General features: G+C 42.8%; 1 protein-coding gene across 2 annotated transcripts in view; it reads right to left on the bottom strand.

The window, feature by feature from the left end:
- The window catches only part of ERN1 (endoplasmic reticulum to nucleus signaling 1), a 39,564-nt gene that overhangs the window by 14,274 nt on the left and 7,727 nt on the right, over positions 1-17,563 (bottom strand). Inside the window, exons 2-14 of one of the 2 annotated variants that reach the window (XM_017811919.1) lie at positions 16,953-17,064; positions 9,450-9,483; positions 8,396-8,468; positions 7,204-7,276; positions 6,019-6,141; positions 5,486-5,587; positions 4,770-5,031; positions 4,071-4,149; positions 3,246-3,408; positions 2,353-2,471; positions 1,784-1,975; positions 951-1,206; positions 95-185 (exon numbers count right to left, since the gene is read on the bottom strand). In XM_017811919.1, the coding sequence (XP_017667408.1) occupies positions 95-185; positions 951-1,206; positions 1,784-1,975; positions 2,353-2,471; positions 3,246-3,408; positions 4,071-4,149; positions 4,770-5,031; positions 5,486-5,587; positions 6,019-6,141; positions 7,204-7,276; positions 8,396-8,468; positions 9,450-9,483; positions 16,953-17,064 (1,679 nt within the window). Of the gene's footprint in view, positions 1-94; positions 186-950; positions 1,207-1,783; positions 1,976-2,352; positions 2,472-3,245; positions 3,409-4,070; positions 4,150-4,769; positions 5,032-5,485; positions 5,607-6,018; positions 6,142-7,203; positions 7,277-8,395; positions 8,469-9,449; positions 9,484-16,952; positions 17,065-17,563 lie in introns of those variants that run through there. The other variant, XM_017811920.1, reaches the window with a different exon arrangement.

Raw genomic sequence — 17,563 nt, 5'->3', positions numbered from 1 at the left:
TTAGGTATGTGAGGGCATTTATAAAAATAAATTAAACGGGCCTAATGCAAACACAACATTCATTGGTCTGTTCAATGCACACATTCTCTTCTACCTGTAAACAATTGTCCCTTCAGCTCCGTGTCCCAGTACATCTTTGGGGTTAAAGGAAATCTTGCCAACCATCACTCGGTTTGCATCTTCATCTGAACAAGAAAAGAGGAACAAGGACTGGTTTAGGATGGGGCAAGTTTTTTTTGTTTGTTTGTTTTTTTTTTTTTACAACTGCACAGCCTTTGGGGCCAGTCTAGAAAAGTCTCTTTGCTCATGTTTAAATTTAACACACAGATGATGAAAGCAAATGAGCATCTCCACACTGGCACTCACCCTGAGGAGGGAAATACTCTGTTGACCAAATGATCCAACACTGAGAGTCAAAACACACACAAAACACCTGACAGAGGGTCTGCAAAGATGATGGCTCAGGGCAGTGAGAGATGAGTGGTTCTCAGCAGCCAAGCTCTTTGTAAAAATTTATAGATGTTGAATTTAGGAAATGCTGACTGACAGTTATGGAAGTGGGTTTAGTAGCAGTTCCCCTGAACAGCCTTTGAGGGGACAAGTGAGTGCACAGGCAGACCAGGCAGGAAGACAGGCAGTGTGTGCAATCCTTAGTCCTTGATTCCAGTTAATCACCATAATATGTGTTTTTATTTAAATGCCCCTCTCCCTGGAATGGCTACAGGTTATAGGAACACACACTGCCATGGGCAGCACAACCTCTCAGCTATTTGTGCAATGCAAATAATCCTGCAGAGGGTCAGTGCCCTGGGGTGTGCAGAGGGTCAGGCTGGGTGAGGAGGATGGGTCTTTTCATTTGCTGAGCTACAAAATATCATCAGTAACTACTTCAGTGTATCAGCACAGACTGGGGAAAACAGACACAATAAACCCCGCTGGGTCAGCCTTACCTCCCTCCTCTTGCTCAGTGGAGAGGCAGCTCCCGCCGTCGGATGTGGAGATGCTGGAATAGGCAGAGTGGTTGGAGGCCCGTGGGGACAGGTTTGGGGTGCTGCCAGCTGAGCTCTCCGTGCGCCCGTACGATGTGTCCAGGAAATCCGCCTCGGGGGGGAGGTCACTGGGGGCACCAAAGGGCAGCTTCTGCTGCTGCAAGAGCTGGATCTTCTCCTCCAGCTGATGCTGCCTCTGCTGCTGCTGATGGACACTCTGTGAGAGAGACCTCAGTGAAGACTGCACAGTCAGGTCACACAGGGGAGCCCTACAGCTACTGGGGAGCTGCATCTGAAAGGTGGGAGCAAAACTCTCCTGCCATGTCCCTGCCAGCCCTGCAGGCTGGGGAACATTCACACAGGGTTTCAATTTCATTCTGAACTTCCACTGCCAAGCTGAGAAATCCCAGGGGTTGGTTATTATGGCAAAAGCTGCTACTAGGTTGGCCAGGTGTCTTTAAACCACATAAGGATAAAGGCTTGGATCCAAAACCTGGAAAACCTGACAGTGGTTCAGGTGAGGAAGAGAGGAGTGAAGCAAATGGTGTTAAGATCTTATCTAAAAAGAGTAACACCTACAAGAACCACAACTGGTAGATGAAAGAAGAAAGCTCTCCAGAGTTGGCTCAAAGAAATCACTGTTAAGTCAGATTTGTAGCCTTTGCTCCCCAGTGCACATCTGTGAGGAGGGAAAATCCCTGGAGTGGGTAACTAACTCCTGTATCATTTCTCGGCTGTCCAGTGTTACCGACTCTCCCCCCACCCAAAAGCACAGGAAGCCAGGTCAGCATTACCATGGGGTAGGTGATGATAAAAGCCACCCAGCCCACGAGCAGGAAGGTGCTGAGGATGATGGTGGCCATGTCCTTCAGCATGGAGTCCACCGGAGCCTCCGGCCGCGGGAGGGGCCGGGCAGGAGCCTCCTCGATGTCCTGTGGGGCAGCAGGAGGCCCTTCTGTGGAGGAACCTTCCACAATGCCAATGACCTGAGGCCGAGAAAGCTCTGTTAGCTCAGTACATCCGGCCTTTCTGCCACATCATTTTTAGTCATTTCTAAACCTGCCAAAGTCAAAGTGAAGTCACCCCTGCATGTGGGGGAAAAAAAAGCAGCTGAAAGCATTAATTGTGAAATAAGGAATGACACAGCATACACCAGTGATTCTGTGTGCTGAGGACATGGAAATCTGACACAAAAAATGTGAAGTAATTCCATGCATCTTCCTTTCCATGTCCTTCCCCAACTTCTACTCCTTTATATTCTTTTACCACCCAGTAAGATAATTATTCTCATATAGTTATTATATATTATCTTATTGTCACATATATATAATATATTATTCTCATATAATTATTAATCACAAACCTCTTCAATAGTGGCTTTCTCAGAGTCAGCTGGAATCACGTTTTCAGGCCTCTTAGGTAAGTTGCTTGGGAATTTCTCCAGGATCTTTGTAGGGGCAGATAATGGTGTTTCATGGTGCCCTTTAAATAAAATACATTTGTTGAAATAGAAAGTTGTCCTTTTTTTAGGAAAGATATCCTTGATTTCAACATCTTTGCTGAAGAGCAGATATAAAGCTGATTTACAAAAGGCTTCAGAACACCACAAAATAAGATGCAGGAGAGGAAAAGGGAAAATGGAGGGCAGAGGTCCCTCAGCACAGAGGGCTGCACAGGAATACAAACTAAGGAAGTGTCTGTTGTGCTGCAGGAGTGAGAGTATTAACAAGGAAAGGGATCATGGGAAAAGAAAGGTGGCACTTAAAGAACCTGAAAGCTGCACACTGAGCAGAGCTCCTACATCATGTAGGCATCACTAAAAACTGAACTTCAGACAGTTCCTCATTTTGGAAGCAAAACTATAAATACCATGAAAAGTCAATTCCAAAATTTGGAGATTTGGGATTTACAGGACAGGTTGAGACTTAATATTCTTCAGCTTCTGTGTTTTAATCCATTTATAAAATGGGGAACACATGACCATCTGATCCATATGGTGAGAATGAAATTAAGAATACAGTATTTACAGTACATAATAAATAACCTGTGCCCCTCTCTGAGGGAGGGGACAAACAAACAACAAACAACTTTCCACACACGGAGCTAAGCCCTCTTCACCCTGTCACTGAGTCACAGGAGCCTTGGGAAAACCAGTGTCCAGTGGATACTTAAACACATTAATTCATATGCAAATGAGGATGAATTAGAAACTATGGCTAGAACTGGGTAATTAAGGCCAGGCAGGGCCTCCCACACCTATCAACAGCCAGTCGTTCCAGTAGTTGAGCTTGTGCTTGTCCTTCAGCCTCCCTGAGAACTTCACATCCGTGCTGGGGGTGATGACACACTCGCCCTTGTCCTCGATGGTGACTCCCTCTGTTTTTGGCCCCTCCAGCAGGGGTATGGCACTGCCTCGGGGCTGGGGAGAAATTATGATTACAGTTATTGCTCCTGTGACCTTGGACTATTTAAATAGGCAGCAAAATAAAAAAATGGAGGTCAAATGGGGGGGCAGGCAGAGATTACTGGCAGCACCGTCACCGTGAGCAAACACGGCCACTCTGCCCTCAGCAGCTGCTTCCACAGCCTTGGACATTGGACCTCCTCAGGGATATGTTGCCTGGGAGATGAGATTACTCCCCCTATTTTTTTTCCTAAACAGGATCTGTATTTCCTACCTCTTCAGCCACAGTGAGAAAAACAAAACTATGATGCAGTTTCCTCTCTGTGGGGAGTCACTTTGATGAACAAATCAGCGATTTTAACATGAACCACAGAGCACCACCAAGAGCAGTAACCTCAGGTCCTCTCCTGCTGAGCCTGCCTGGCACAGCTCCTGAGGAGCTGCAGTTCCTGCTCTGTAGCATTGAAATGATTCCTGAAGCATGGCCATGTGTCCTCAGGCTCACTGACAATTGTTTCAGGACACACTGAATTTGCTATGCATTTCTCGATAGCAATCTGCAATAACCCCACATTTCTGTAGATGTACAATGTTCAGTGTTTTATTTTCCTTTTTAGTTTAATATGTTTTTATGTGTGTTTCCATTTCAACCCTTTTTTCAAGCCCACCCAACTCACCACGACAGTGACCCCCTCGTGCACCATGGAGGGCGACGCGTACAGGCTGGTGGAGTATTTCCCCACGTACAGGGTTGGGCTGGGGAGAGACAGGCAGGGTTAGCAACAGGCAAACGGATGTTTTACCATCTTAGCTAAAACCTGGGCAGCACAATCCTGCAGAACAAGTGCATGACTTTCCCAAATCATCAGGATTTGTTGTCCTGAAAGCCAGGATCTGTATAACTGTTGGAGGTATTGCTGAACTATGAAGGCATTCTTTCTAATTATGAAAGCATTGTTAGTTCATCACTCCCAGCACTTACTCATTTGATGTAACTCATGTCCTAGTTCTGTATTTTTCAATAACTGGCATTTCCCAAAACACTGTGCACCATTTTTATAATGTCAAAGGCTTCACGTTAGGAAAAACAATTTAATTCTGCATTATGAGAAACTACTCAACAGAGAACATCTGATAAAACTTAGGAATATACACTTATGTGTGTATAACCTAAGTTTCTGATAAGTTTTTTGGTTTGGTCTCAGACTTTATACAGTAACACATCAAGTATTATATGACATAGCAGCTGGAGAACTAGAGCTGATTTTATGTATTCTTTTCACTGTGTTGCAACTTGGAGCACAACCCTTGACTTGTGTGTAGACAAGGTTTTAGTGACACGTGGCCAGTGAGAACAACAGGAAATCCACACTCACGTCAGCTTGCTCTTGGTCTCCGTTTCCTTTGGGAAGGGGTATTTCCACTTGGTGATGTGTCCCACCTCCCCGGACATGAAGGTCAGGTAGCGCAGGGTCTCGATGCCCACGTTGGTGTGCAGGACCTTCCTCAGCCCCTCCCTCTGCCAGATGTAAAAGGCCACCACGGGGGAGCCGTAGTTCTGGATCCACAGCACGTCCCCGGACTCGCTGTCCACCGTCACCACCAGCCCGTCCCCGTTGGACACGAAGTGGGACATCTCTGCAACACACACACACAGGGCACCTGGACTGCTGCAGCTTCAACAACACAGAACAGTTATGCCTCAGTTAACAGGAACCTTTCCTGGCAGAGCAGCTCATCAGAGAGCATTTGTCAGAGGGGGCCGATACCAGCTCAGCTGCCGTCCCAGAGCACTGCGCTCCGGTGCTCCCGGCAGTCAGGTGCAGCACAGCTCAGCCCTGCTGCCTCTTCTGCCATTTCTCACTACATTTTAAGGAAACACCTTCAAGAGCTGCACCTTCTTAGATTCACTTAACCTGGAGCTACCTAACAGGGGTGAGATATTGCAGTATGTGAAGGATAAAAACTGGCAGAAGATGAACTGCACAGAAATCAGACAGACAGTCTCACCAGTTAACTACAGAAAAAATCAGAATATTTCTGCCTATACACAAAACCCCAGTGCAGGGGGAGACAGCAATCAAATTCTTACTGTATTTTATGTCTTCATCAGGCAGAGTAGCTGCATAGTCAAAATAGGTGGCATTCCATCGCAGCTCCTTCTTCTTGGTGTCGTACATGGTGATGGTGTACTCTGTTAAAAAATATACAGTCTGTGAAGCAAAAAAACCTATGAGAGAACAGAATCAATCACCTCAAATCTGAGCCACTCCTCAGTCACCACACACACACCCACTGCTCTCTCACTGCATTTTCCCAACACTATCCCACTCAAGGAACACACCGATAGAGGGGTTAAAGAACAAGTCTGCAACACTTATTCCTTTTTCCCAGTCAGCACCTCCATGGTGTTGGTGTAACTCCAACAGTTACTTCACACACTTGCAATGTCAGTGGATATGCTCCATCTATTACCAATTCTTCTGTGTACAGTCTAAAATCATAATTTACAGAAGCTTTCCTAAGAAATAAACTTGAAAACCTGAACATCAGGTCATTTGTTATAAGCATAAACATTAATAAACACAATTTTCTTATAAGCTACAGGAAAAAAAAGCATATGACCTGTTCTGCCCAGATACAGGAGGGATGTTGACGGGCAAAGACTTTCTGTGAAGGAGGAAGTCAAGGTCTGCTGTTTCTCCCCAGTCATGAGGTCAACCACGTACCAAATATCCTGCTTTTTACCTGAAATCATAATTTAAGCCATGTTACCATTCAGCTGGAAAAACTGCACTTCCATCCAGCTTTTCAGTCTTCTTTTTTCTTTAGCAGCCTCATGAACTTAGCACAAATAAAGTGTTTTTAATAAAACAGTTTCTCATAGTCAGGCTCAGCTTCATCACTGGTCAATCCCAAATGTGAAAAAAAACCCAAATACAACATTTAGAACAGGAAGTGCTTGGCTGAATGATTTTTCACACTGATAAAATCTAAGAGAGCTCTGAGTGCAGATCCCACGAGCTCACAGAGGAGACTGAAGGGCTCATATTGAAGGACAGTAAATGGAAAAAAAAAGTGAGGGTCACCTTTCAGATTGATTAAGGATTGTAACCAAACATCCCATGCAAGAATCCGTCACCCACAAGCTTAAGAATGTCTTTGACACCAACACATGTTTAGAAGCTTCAAATACACATTTTTCACTCCTTTACTGGAAAGGCACCAAAGTGGAGAAGCAGAAGTAATACTGGGCCTTTAGGAGATTTCACAAAAACAATGCTAAATTCATCCTGATCTTCACATATTTTACTGTTGTGATAAGTAATAACTGTCCTTCTTTCTCCTCTTCTCCTCCCAAATCCATCTGCAATTAAAATGAGTCGGGGCAGAGAGCCAAAATGTTATCATTTGTAGCACAAATGAAGTGACTGTGCCTCAGATAAAGGAGGATGTCTGACTGTGTGGCAACGGGATTTCTATTTAATTCTAACTGTCTGGCAGTCAATGTCATTTATTATTGTAAAAAGACTTTAAGCAGAAGTCACATCAAAAACAAACAAAAAACCCCATACAGGCTATTCACTGCTTAGAAAAGCTGTTTTCTCCTTCAGGAAAAGCAGTTGGGTTTAATCTTCAAAGAGTAATTGAATTCTGTATTAATCAGATTTTTTGTCATCAGAAAGGCTTATGAAAAATCATAATTACTACCCAAAATAAAGCCTATTTCCTATTTTCCTGTCTGGGATTCTCCACATTTTGTAGTCACTGAACATCTTACAGTCTAAAGGAGATAAAATGTGAGCTCACCCATGTACAGGATCCCATCAGAACTGCGACAGGGAGATGCCTGCACCAGCTCTGGGATAGTAAATGGAAGTTTCTAGAGGAAAAACAAACAAACAATAAAAGCTTCTTCGCATTGATGTGACAGTCCTCACACTTGTTCACAGAAAAGGGTGACAGGTTTTTATTGGTTGGTTGTATTATTGCAGTACCAGAGAATTCAAAGTGTCAGGTCAAAGCCCTGCTCTGCAAACCCAGAGCAGAGGGAATTCTGTCCTGGGGAATTCACACCAGGAGAAATGCAGGGAGAAGGGAGGAGCTGCCTGGAGCCAAGACTGGGGGTCCAAGGTCTCCCATCAGCACTGACACTGTCTGGGTGGTTTAAATCCTCACCAACAATGAGCATTAAATGCTTCCCCCTTGGACTCAGCAGGAACTAAAGGGAACTGTTGGGACAGGGAAGAGGAATCTCCAACTATTTTATAGTAGGGATTTTAAGCAGAAATTACTGTAATTCAAAAAGAGAGATTATCAGAATAATGGAATAGATTCAAAGAGATTGCTGCTCCCTGGATTCACCCAGGAAAGGTACCAGGAATCATTTTGCAAGTTCTGATCTGGTTGTTCTGGAGGGTGGGAGGAGTGGGGAGTAAATAAATATTTACAAAAATGTTTAACAACACTGAAGTTCTGAAGGGAAATCATCCAGCTGCCAGAGGAAAAAACCTGTGGGAAGCCAAACATTTTATCTGAGTGTCACCACAAAGTTTAAAAACAAAAGTCAAACATTTGCTAGTAGCTGTGGGCTACAGGGACTGGGGACTACTCTGAAAGGTTCAGCACTTTTGTCTGCTTACTGGATCTTCAAAGGCACCTTCTAAAGGAGTCAGCACAGCACAGACATTAATCCTGCCTCTGGCAAATGGCTTTAGAAAATGAAGCATTTGGGTGAGAGTGACACATCTGGTATTATTTTGGGTACACCTTTCCCATCAAATCACACAGAGATTATTCAACATTTGGATAATACCACGTTGATTTTATTTCAGCAAGTTACAGGAAAGTTGCACGAGTGGACAAGATGTGGTGTTGGTATTTTCAAGCAGAAATCATTTCCTGACCATCCCATTCTGCTCTAATAAAATCAGTGTGTTTTCATTCTGCAGAGGTGAGGGGCTGACTGGGGCACTTCCCAGCAGAGAACTGAAATACTCACAGTCAGGCCTTCACTGTTCTTGCCCCCGAGTGTGTACAAACTGCCATCATTGGGGTCTGGGAGGAACGCTGGCCTGGGATTTAAGCAGCAATTATAAATGATAAAATGTACTGTGCTTCTCAGAGGACAGGAAAGTAACTGTGGTCAGTACTGGCTTTACAGACAAGTTCATCCAATGTTAAATTTTTTACTTTTTATTATGCAGTTTTTGGAGTTTCATTTATTAATGTGAAAATTTAAAAATATAAAGAAGCTACAGAACTGATATAATCTAAGATTACTAATGCATTTGAAAATTCAAAGACCCAAACATGGCAGGCAATGACTTGAGTGAAAGCTTTTAAACAAGATTTATATGCTTTTAAAATGCCACAGAATTAAAACCAAACCAAATAAAAAATCCCAGAAAGCATAAGGAAGGCAAGAAACAAGAAAAGAGTTGCCAGAACTAAGTAAATTTGAGAGATAAAGGCAAACCCCTCCCAAACTACACAAATAAACCCAAACCCTGAATGTCTAAGGTTCTATACTCAAAACCAAACCACACAAAAGAAAGGATGTCACCACTGACTTCACAGGCATAAAGTTAAAGCCCCAAACTTGGATTTCAGCTAGAAGCTAAATGTGAGATTGCCGGAGGCACCACTCTGAATTTACAGCTTGAGGGTGCTATTTGCAGATTCTGGTCGTGGTGGTGGTTGGTTTCCTGTGCTTCACTATTTTTAGTCTTTATTTGAGGGGAGTAAGTACAAACCCAGAGTCCCTCCCAAGCTGTCTCTCATTTGACAGCTCTCAGTTGTGGCAGAGTCACCATCCTGATCACCAAACTGAGCAAGGGCTCCAGAGAACAGGATGCAGACACCATGTTTCCTCTTAGCTATTACAGGTAGCTAATTCTATCCTTTCTGTATCTGCTCCCAAAACCATCTCAGATTGACTCCTGCAAGGTTGGCAACTTCTCTAGAACACGGATTGTTTGGGTTCAAATTAAACCAAACTTTAAGACCTCAGTGAAAATCAAACAAGCAGCAAACGAGATAAAGGGAACACTTACTCCTCCACATGTATCGGCACCTGGAGCACAGGATCTGCACACACAGAAAAAGAAAAGGTCATAACACTGGCCATTCAATCCTTGAACTCACCAGGTACAGGGTTAAGGCAGGCCTGGCACATCTTGCTCCTCTTTGAAAGGCTGATGCCCAGTTTGGAAGTGCCACCTCAGCAGCCTCTGTGCTCCTGGAACTCGGTTCAGAAAACGGGAAACTACAAAGCACCTGAGGAATTTTAAGCCTCCTGAAATTCATTGCTCAGCTTTACCCACATATATACCTCAAAATATCTGAGACCTTAGCAAATCCTGAGTCATGATGCTAACACCACAGAAATACCCTGATTTATAAGACATACTCTGCAATTCCCAAGAGAAATGGGCCTATTGGCAGTGCCTCAGAAGGCCAGAGGAAGCAATCCTCAAAGTATCTGCACTTCCACAGGGAAAATCAAACCCTTACACTGGAATAAGCCTGAGTAAGAGGATGAAAGATGACCAGGCAAACACTGTTTTTTCACCCCTTCTATCTCCACGCAAACATCATGATGCAACAGGAGGGAAATAAGAACAAAAACAGCTATGTTTTGAGAGCCTTTGATTGGGAAACTGGCACAGATTCTGGGCAGCCAGAGAGCACTGGGATATTTGCAGAGCTAAGCAAGACAAGAACAAGAAATTCAGGGTCCATGACACGGGACTTACAAAGTCTGTCCCACTCTGCCCCACAGCAGCTGCTGGGTTTGATGGTAATACCTAGAACAACATCCTGGTTTTACAGAACAGATTAAAAACACGTAAGAACCCCCCAGCCAGACAGATCCCTGGCTGCAGCACAGCTGAAAACAGCACTCACCCAAAGATATACACAGAATATCAGAGACAGAAAGCAAGTTATGAGGGATAACAGTACAATTATTCTTACTTCATTGATTTCTGTTTACAACAGCAAACACTCTCAAAGCAGCTTTGTTCAAAACATAACTACATGGATGTAATTTTTTTCTCTTTAAGCCTATAAAACACTCCAGGTACATTCTCCAAGGTGTCAAAATAAACTCCATTGAATTCATTGAGAACCCAAGCACACATCAAAGGCCCTAAGAATAATTAACATTCAAACAAAGCAGTGACTCAGTGCTCTCTCTGTGTCTCTACAGACCACGCTGCTTAGTCAGACCTTTACTCCATTAACTACATCAAGCAATTCATTTCTATCCCTTGTGTGAAGAAAGTGGTTTCAGGATGTGCTGGGAGAGACACCCCACACTCCAAACTTAATGTCAGTTATTTCTCAGTGTTTGCTCCAAGTATTCCACAAGCTTTATGATATCCATGTCTCTGTTGCTAAAGAAAAGCAGGTAAGAAAGAAGCATTTGCTGACCATCATACAAAGTGGATGAACTCGAGCACTCGAACACCTTCTTGTCAGCAAAACACAAGAAAACAGTTTCTTGTTGGAATTAACTTCAGAAACTTTTCATTTTAATAAAAGGACTGCTTATTCTCGGAATGAAATGGTGGTGTGAAGTTGTTATATGGAATTACAGTATAAAACTACTACCATGTGAATCCAGCCCCAAACTCCCTCACTGCTCTGTTACTGCCCTGACACAACTCACTCCTCAGCAGGAGGAGTGTGGGTTCCTCAAGCTCATCAGTATTTCAGGGGTTTTTCCAAAGAATGCTCAGGAAAACCTGAACAATTACAGGAAATTTCAAAAAGCAGATTATGTTTTCTAGGAACTGATCCTGGTTTGTCCATGACATTTGCAGGACAGCCTGGTTCATAATACTTTCCTACAGCTCCCTCTCTGCCTCAAAAATACACTGAAAAATAATAACACACTAAAGCATTTTGGGACTAATAATTTGTTTTCACTTAATTTTCTAAAACTGAGCAATCTATTTTTATCTACCAAAAAAAGTGCTCCACTCTGCTCCAGTTATCTCAAAGATCTGAGAATTTTGGCATAGTTTTATCGAGCACACAGTACCACAAAAGTGAAAGAACACACACACACACATGTGCAGTATGTACTTGCATTAATCTCTTACCCCCAAGCTTATCTTTCTGAAACGTATTGGAAAAATGTCACTTATAACAATTTCCAATTTCATCAACCAATGTCTCCTCTAATAAAAGATGCCAGAAATCTCATGAATGTATCTTCAACTCCTCCAGTGTGTTTTTCTGGAGCACTGTTGGATATCAGATGACACGAAGGAAAGCCTTGTGACAAATCCCAAGCTGTTCAGTGTGTACAGAAGCATCTTTCTCATGAGAAAGTCCTTGAACTTCTCTTTAGTACCATCATGTGCTTCACCAGAAGTGAAAAAAATCCTGCTTTTCCTTGTTTTCTTAGTAACTGAAATTTGATTTACGAGCAATGATAAAGAGGGAGATGGAACAGATTAAGAAGTTATTACAAAGCAGCAGGAATTTTTTTAGCACAGGAACCAAAACACTGATTATTGTGATGGCTTCCTGCAGCACTGGGTGTCGTGTAAGAACTGTCAGAAAGCATTTACTGGTATCTGATTCGTTTCCATCACATGGAGCTGTTCACGAGGAGTGAACACAAACCCAGGGAGGGTTCATTTGCTGAAGTGAAAGGAATTCTCTCACTAGCACCTTCCACCTGGAAAGACAGGCCTTGGAGAGCCATTTCTCTACATTTTTTGTTACTGGGGTGAAGCAAATTTTCTCATTTTCTTAACACTTTTATGATCCTGAACTCAGGTCGTAGCTCTGCAAAGATCCTTTGAGACAGACAATGAGCCCTTCACGTTCACTTTCATGTGGGTTGGGCTGTGTTCCAACCCGATGTCAAAGTTTGTTTTGAAATAAGAACTCGCTCTGAGATAAAAAGAGAATCTTGACTTTAATTAATTGCTGCCAGGTTTTGCAATAGTTTTCATATGCTTGAATACAGAGCAGTAAAAGGATGAGCTGGAACTGAAGTCACCCTCTGCTCTACAACGGGTCAAACCCAGAGTTCTTGCAAAAGTCAGAGAGTGAGGCCTGGTCTCCTCTCCAGCTGCTGCCCACTCAAGTGTTGACATGCTGGGACTGCAACCACGTCATCCTGCTTTCAAAATTTCCCTGAACTGCAGTTCCCTGTAATTAGGTACAGTCACTGCAACAGCCCCATCTGTTCCAACGCCACCATCAGGGTGATAACCCCTGAACAAAGCACTAACTATTCGGCATCAGAACAAAAGCTTTCCAAAGAAAACATGATAAAACTCTGATAAAAATGCATTTCTCTCTCCCTCCAGCTTCCATTCCCTGTAGCAGCACAAAAGCCAACTTCTTGCAATGTCCTACAGATGGATTTTGGTATGAAATCCTGTCTGAAAACCTTTCCACCTTCTCGACTAAGAAAACAAAGATTCCAAAACAACATTGATCCTAGATTATAAAGATTTATTTTAGAACTCCAAAAGTTTATTTACAAGCAGTTCTTAGGAACCTGGTAACATAATGACTGTCCAGATATTTGGTAAAATATTATTGTTACACTTCTCCAGAATGAAGGTTTTCACCTGGCAGCAGCAGATGTCCCAGTCAAGTTTTGGTTGCATCATGGCCAGAATATATTTGTGAGTGGGCAGAGCATGTTTCAGGTTGTTCTAACCCACACTTTGCATACATATATGGAAAAAAGCCAAATATACAATTTCTGAAACTATACCCATACTGCTAAATATAATGCATTTGACTTTTCTCCATATTTCACAAAGACACGATGAGATAAAATTCGTCCTTTGACCAAAATCTGAGTGTTCTTTAACGTACAAGACAAAGTTGCCTGTTTTCATCACTGTAACGTGCCCAGTGACTCAAAAGGAGAAGTGGGAGATTCTGAAACAGTGAGTTGGAATGAGCTGGAAAAACGGTTTCCTGGCCTGAGGCCACACCATAAGGTTTGGGCTAACGGGCCAACTTAAAACCATGTCAGCCTTCCCTGCTGTTGCAATCACAGCAAATGAGGTTAGAGGTACAAACTATGCTCTGGAAATTCCTGAAACCCATCCTGTCCTACAGTTGTTTTGCTTTGACAATCCTTACTAATTTGCAATTATGCTATTTCCATATATTTAGGCTAACTATTTACAAAGATATTCCTTCTTGCCTGGGAAAAACCACTGTTACAAAAGCAGGACCTACAGATCTCAGACTTTCCCTTTTAAAATCTACATGTGGCATCCCATTAATAGATAAAGTTTTTCTATCTTTATCTTATCACAGAGCTCACTGAAGTCCACAAGTTATAAGTAAGGTACTGGAAATCCAAACCTTCTAAATTGATTGTGGGCCATCAATTTTTGATTACTACAGAGAACTGAAAGTCGTAACAAAATTTCTGCTGATTCTAAATCTAGATCCAAATCTGTATATATTATATATTCTTCTGGCAAAATACTTTGAATCAGTTCTCAAGGGAAAAGCTTTTAAGGAGCTGCTGAATGAAAAGAGATCTCTTTGAACAGTACAGAAGGACACACAGAAGTGACTCTCAGAGCAGAGAAACAGCCTGTCCAGGAGCACAGTTTAAAACAACTGCATCTTTAACATCTCCAGTTCAATATGCTATTCATTGAGCTAAGCCCTTGAGTTAACAGAGACGTACAGGATGAGTTTTACAAAGATGTGAGGGAACAGGACAGTCATAAAATCACACTCTTAAAGCTCACACTGAAATCAGAACTGTGAACATGAAGTCTGACACCAGAGCATTCTCCTGATTCTGCCTTCCAACAGGGTTTCCAAAGAGGTCTATAGGAAATGACAGAGGTTGTTTCATTTCCAGCAATTTTGGGGAAGATATTTCCTCCCGAGGAACCTTACTGAGGATGTTCACTAAGGATCTTGCTAGAGGCAAGTGCAGAAAACAAGGGAGCCTGCAGGAGCCTGTCCCACTGTCACCTGGCACTGACAGCTCCCTGTGTGGGTCAGAGGTGGCACCAAAAGCCTTTTCAGTCTCAGACCCGAAATGTGCCACAGCTTTTCAATGCCCTTTCCAACGAGTGCCTTCAACACAAGGTGTGAGTTCTTTCTATAATCTTTCCAACCATATTCCAGCTTTCCAAGGCCCAGGGAATGAGCAGCAGCAGTTACCTGGTCACTGAAAAATCCTGAGAGCTGTCAGAGAGCAGGACCCATCGAAGCCAATAGAGGAAATGAAAGTACTGAGCACCCTCAACAAGTAAGTCCCCAGGGACACACCTTATTTCAGTGGAAAGTCCTATTCCCAAGTGACCCATTTTTTGCTTCATGGGGAGCACAAGTATTCCAAGTGCCTTTCTTGCCAGCACTAAGTGAAGGCAGGAAACCCAAACCCGTTATTGTGGTGATAAGCACTGGCTCATTTACTCTGCATACCTAAGATAAGCTTCAGCACTAAATTAAAACAAGCCACACAGGGCAAGATTTTCATGTTTGTTTAAGCACTGCCTGATAATGAACAGTGCCTTGGTTTCTTCCCCCAATGAAAATAATATGTACCTGAATTGCCCTTTGTTAAATACCTTGCTGCTTAAGGGCAGTAATAAAATGTTCCCTTCCTGGTGGATGCCAATGCAGCACTTCAGGTGACCTCCTCAAACGTGAGCTACAGCACATGGTTCATTTTTCTGGTAATCAGGGTAAAATGGCAGCTGCAAGAACACTGCAGTGCAGGCAGCTTCCTACTGGTAATTCTCTGCAACACTGCCAGATATTGGTGACAGAGAAGGTGCACCCAGCAACTGTATCACACACTAATATTAATACTGAATCCTGCACGATTAAATCTCTCCAGGGATTTAGCACAGAAAGTTGGTGAGGACTTTCATGAATTATTTGTTTCCAGCTGTTGGGCTTCCCACCCACAGAGCGACCACACACACGCAGAATCATAGCAAGTTTTGCAAAAATAAATAAAACCCCTCCCATTAAAAATTAATTTACCAATTTATATGTACAGGCCCTTGTTCCATGTCCACTTAGCTAAGTTAACTCAGGAGGCATCTTGGAACAATGACAGCTACCACTAATTTTTTTTTCATTGACCCTTGTGTGTTGCTCTGTTGCACAGAAATAAAGTAACGGGCAATAAGTGCTTTCCAAAATTCAAGTGAACACCCTTCACGTACATAAGTTGCAGAATAATTCGTAGTTAGCAGCAGAGAGAACACAAGGAGTGCTATAAAAGTGGATAATCCAGTCTGGCAGTTCTACTGTACCAACTAGAGTTTTGCAACCTTTCTTTTTTTTTTTTAAACAAGGGAAGTTCCTTGAGCAACACACTGACAAGGATCCTCGTTGATCCTTGACGTTACCAAAGTGGGATCATTTCTTCCTCAAAACACCTCTTGCCACTCAGTAAGTCTGGCTGCAAACTAATGCCAGTTGTGGCACCTTTCTAGGCCAGGACTAAGCAGTGTATGTTTGTGTCAGTGGAATGAGCTTTTCTTAGCACTGCAGTAGCCTCTAGCAACAACAAAGCAGGAGATGGATAACTTGCCTTAGCAAGGCTGGTCAGGGAAAGGAGGGGTCTAAATTTAAACAGGAGACAGGGGAGAAAATGTCATCACACCTATTAACCAGGATCCTTCAAGAAAATACTTGACCACCCCCTTTTTACTCCAAGAGGAGCTACAAAAGCCTTTGCTCATTTAAGAAGTTAACTTTTTGTCTGCTGGATTTGCTTTCCAATATGAGTGGCTTCACAAAGAACAGCAGCTGGTTTGTACTGCAGACATCAGATATGCACAGTCCATTTCCCACCATTTCAGCTCACCTGCTGAACCGAGAGCAGGTTAAAAATAGAGGACAGAATGATGCAATCACTGACTCCTTGCATTTGACCTTCTATCTAATTTATTTCCAGAAGTGAAGAGAAAGTGCTGCTATCATCTCTGCCATATGTCATGAGTCCCACTAAACCAAATATGTGTTAACTACCAAATTTTTCACGAAGATAGCTCTGATCAGTAATAAAAATTACAAAATCCATTCCAGTCACTGAGCAATGGTAAATTTCTTTACACAATTGCAATTCTTTTATTTAAAAATCTGTGCTGTTCCTAAACATCTATTATAGGAAAAATCCCCAAGGTTTACAGATATGCACTGTACCAGTGAATGCAGGGTATTCCAGAGGCAGGATCATGCAATCCCTTTGCCATCAGCTCCACAAGCTGACACATCTATTGTGCTCATTCCCATAAAACATGTTACCTACCAATTATATCACTACAGCTTAAACATTCTGGGAGGAAAAACAAACAAACAAAAAACCCCACAAACCTAAAAAAACCACACACAAACCTGGAAAATATCTGCAAGTGAAATTACGAAGGTGAACATGACTCCAGAAACACTGTAGCTTAATTCTGGAACAAGAGCAAAATTAAGAAAGAAAAGAAAGTATTTACCAGGTCCTGCAACAGTTGGAATTACCCATTAATTTGTCTGTTATTACTGCTACTGAGGGCATCAGGACACCTCCTGCTCACCTTCTTTTAAAGTCCACTTGATGGCTCCTGTCCTCTTGCTCACAGCATGCAAACTGCCATCCAGGGTTGAGACAAACAGCAGTGTTTCTGGCACAGTTACTGAGCTGGTGTTCTGCAAAACAAAAACCCAGATGCTGAATGTAATTATTTACTACAGAGTTTACTCATAACTGTCAAACAGCACATGGGCTACAACTTCCCTTCTTTTAAGTGCACAGACTGAACAACTTTTTTTGAATTCGGTGATTTTTGGTTTGGTTTGGTTCAGTTTGCTGTCAGCACTGTGGATCTCACTGTGTTGAGTTCCCCTAAAAACAAAGTGGGACGTGCTTTAACTCCACCTCCATCTGCAGTTTTGCACCTCGTGTCTCCCAACACTGTATTTCTGCAGAAGAGAGTAAATAACACTGTTTAGGGAAGTCCATGTGTGTGAACACATCCACAGACACCCCTGAGAGAGCAGCAGGCTGAGGGTTCAAACCTCAACTTGAACATTCTAACCCTTCTGGCCCTGGGACACGTCACTCTGGATTTATGGGATATGGAAGTTTGGTGCTGCCTGTCCTTCTCCAGCCCAAACAGCTTTTGACCTGGATACTGCAGAGCATGGA

Source organism: Lepidothrix coronata, unplaced genomic scaffold (assembly GCF_001604755.1).
Source record: "Lepidothrix coronata isolate B3197 unplaced genomic scaffold, Lepidothrix_coronata-1.0 Scaffold34, whole genome shotgun sequence".
Taxonomy (NCBI): Eukaryota; Metazoa; Chordata; class Aves; order Passeriformes; family Pipridae; genus Lepidothrix; species Lepidothrix coronata.
This window is presented reverse-complemented; position numbering and strand designations above follow the sequence as displayed.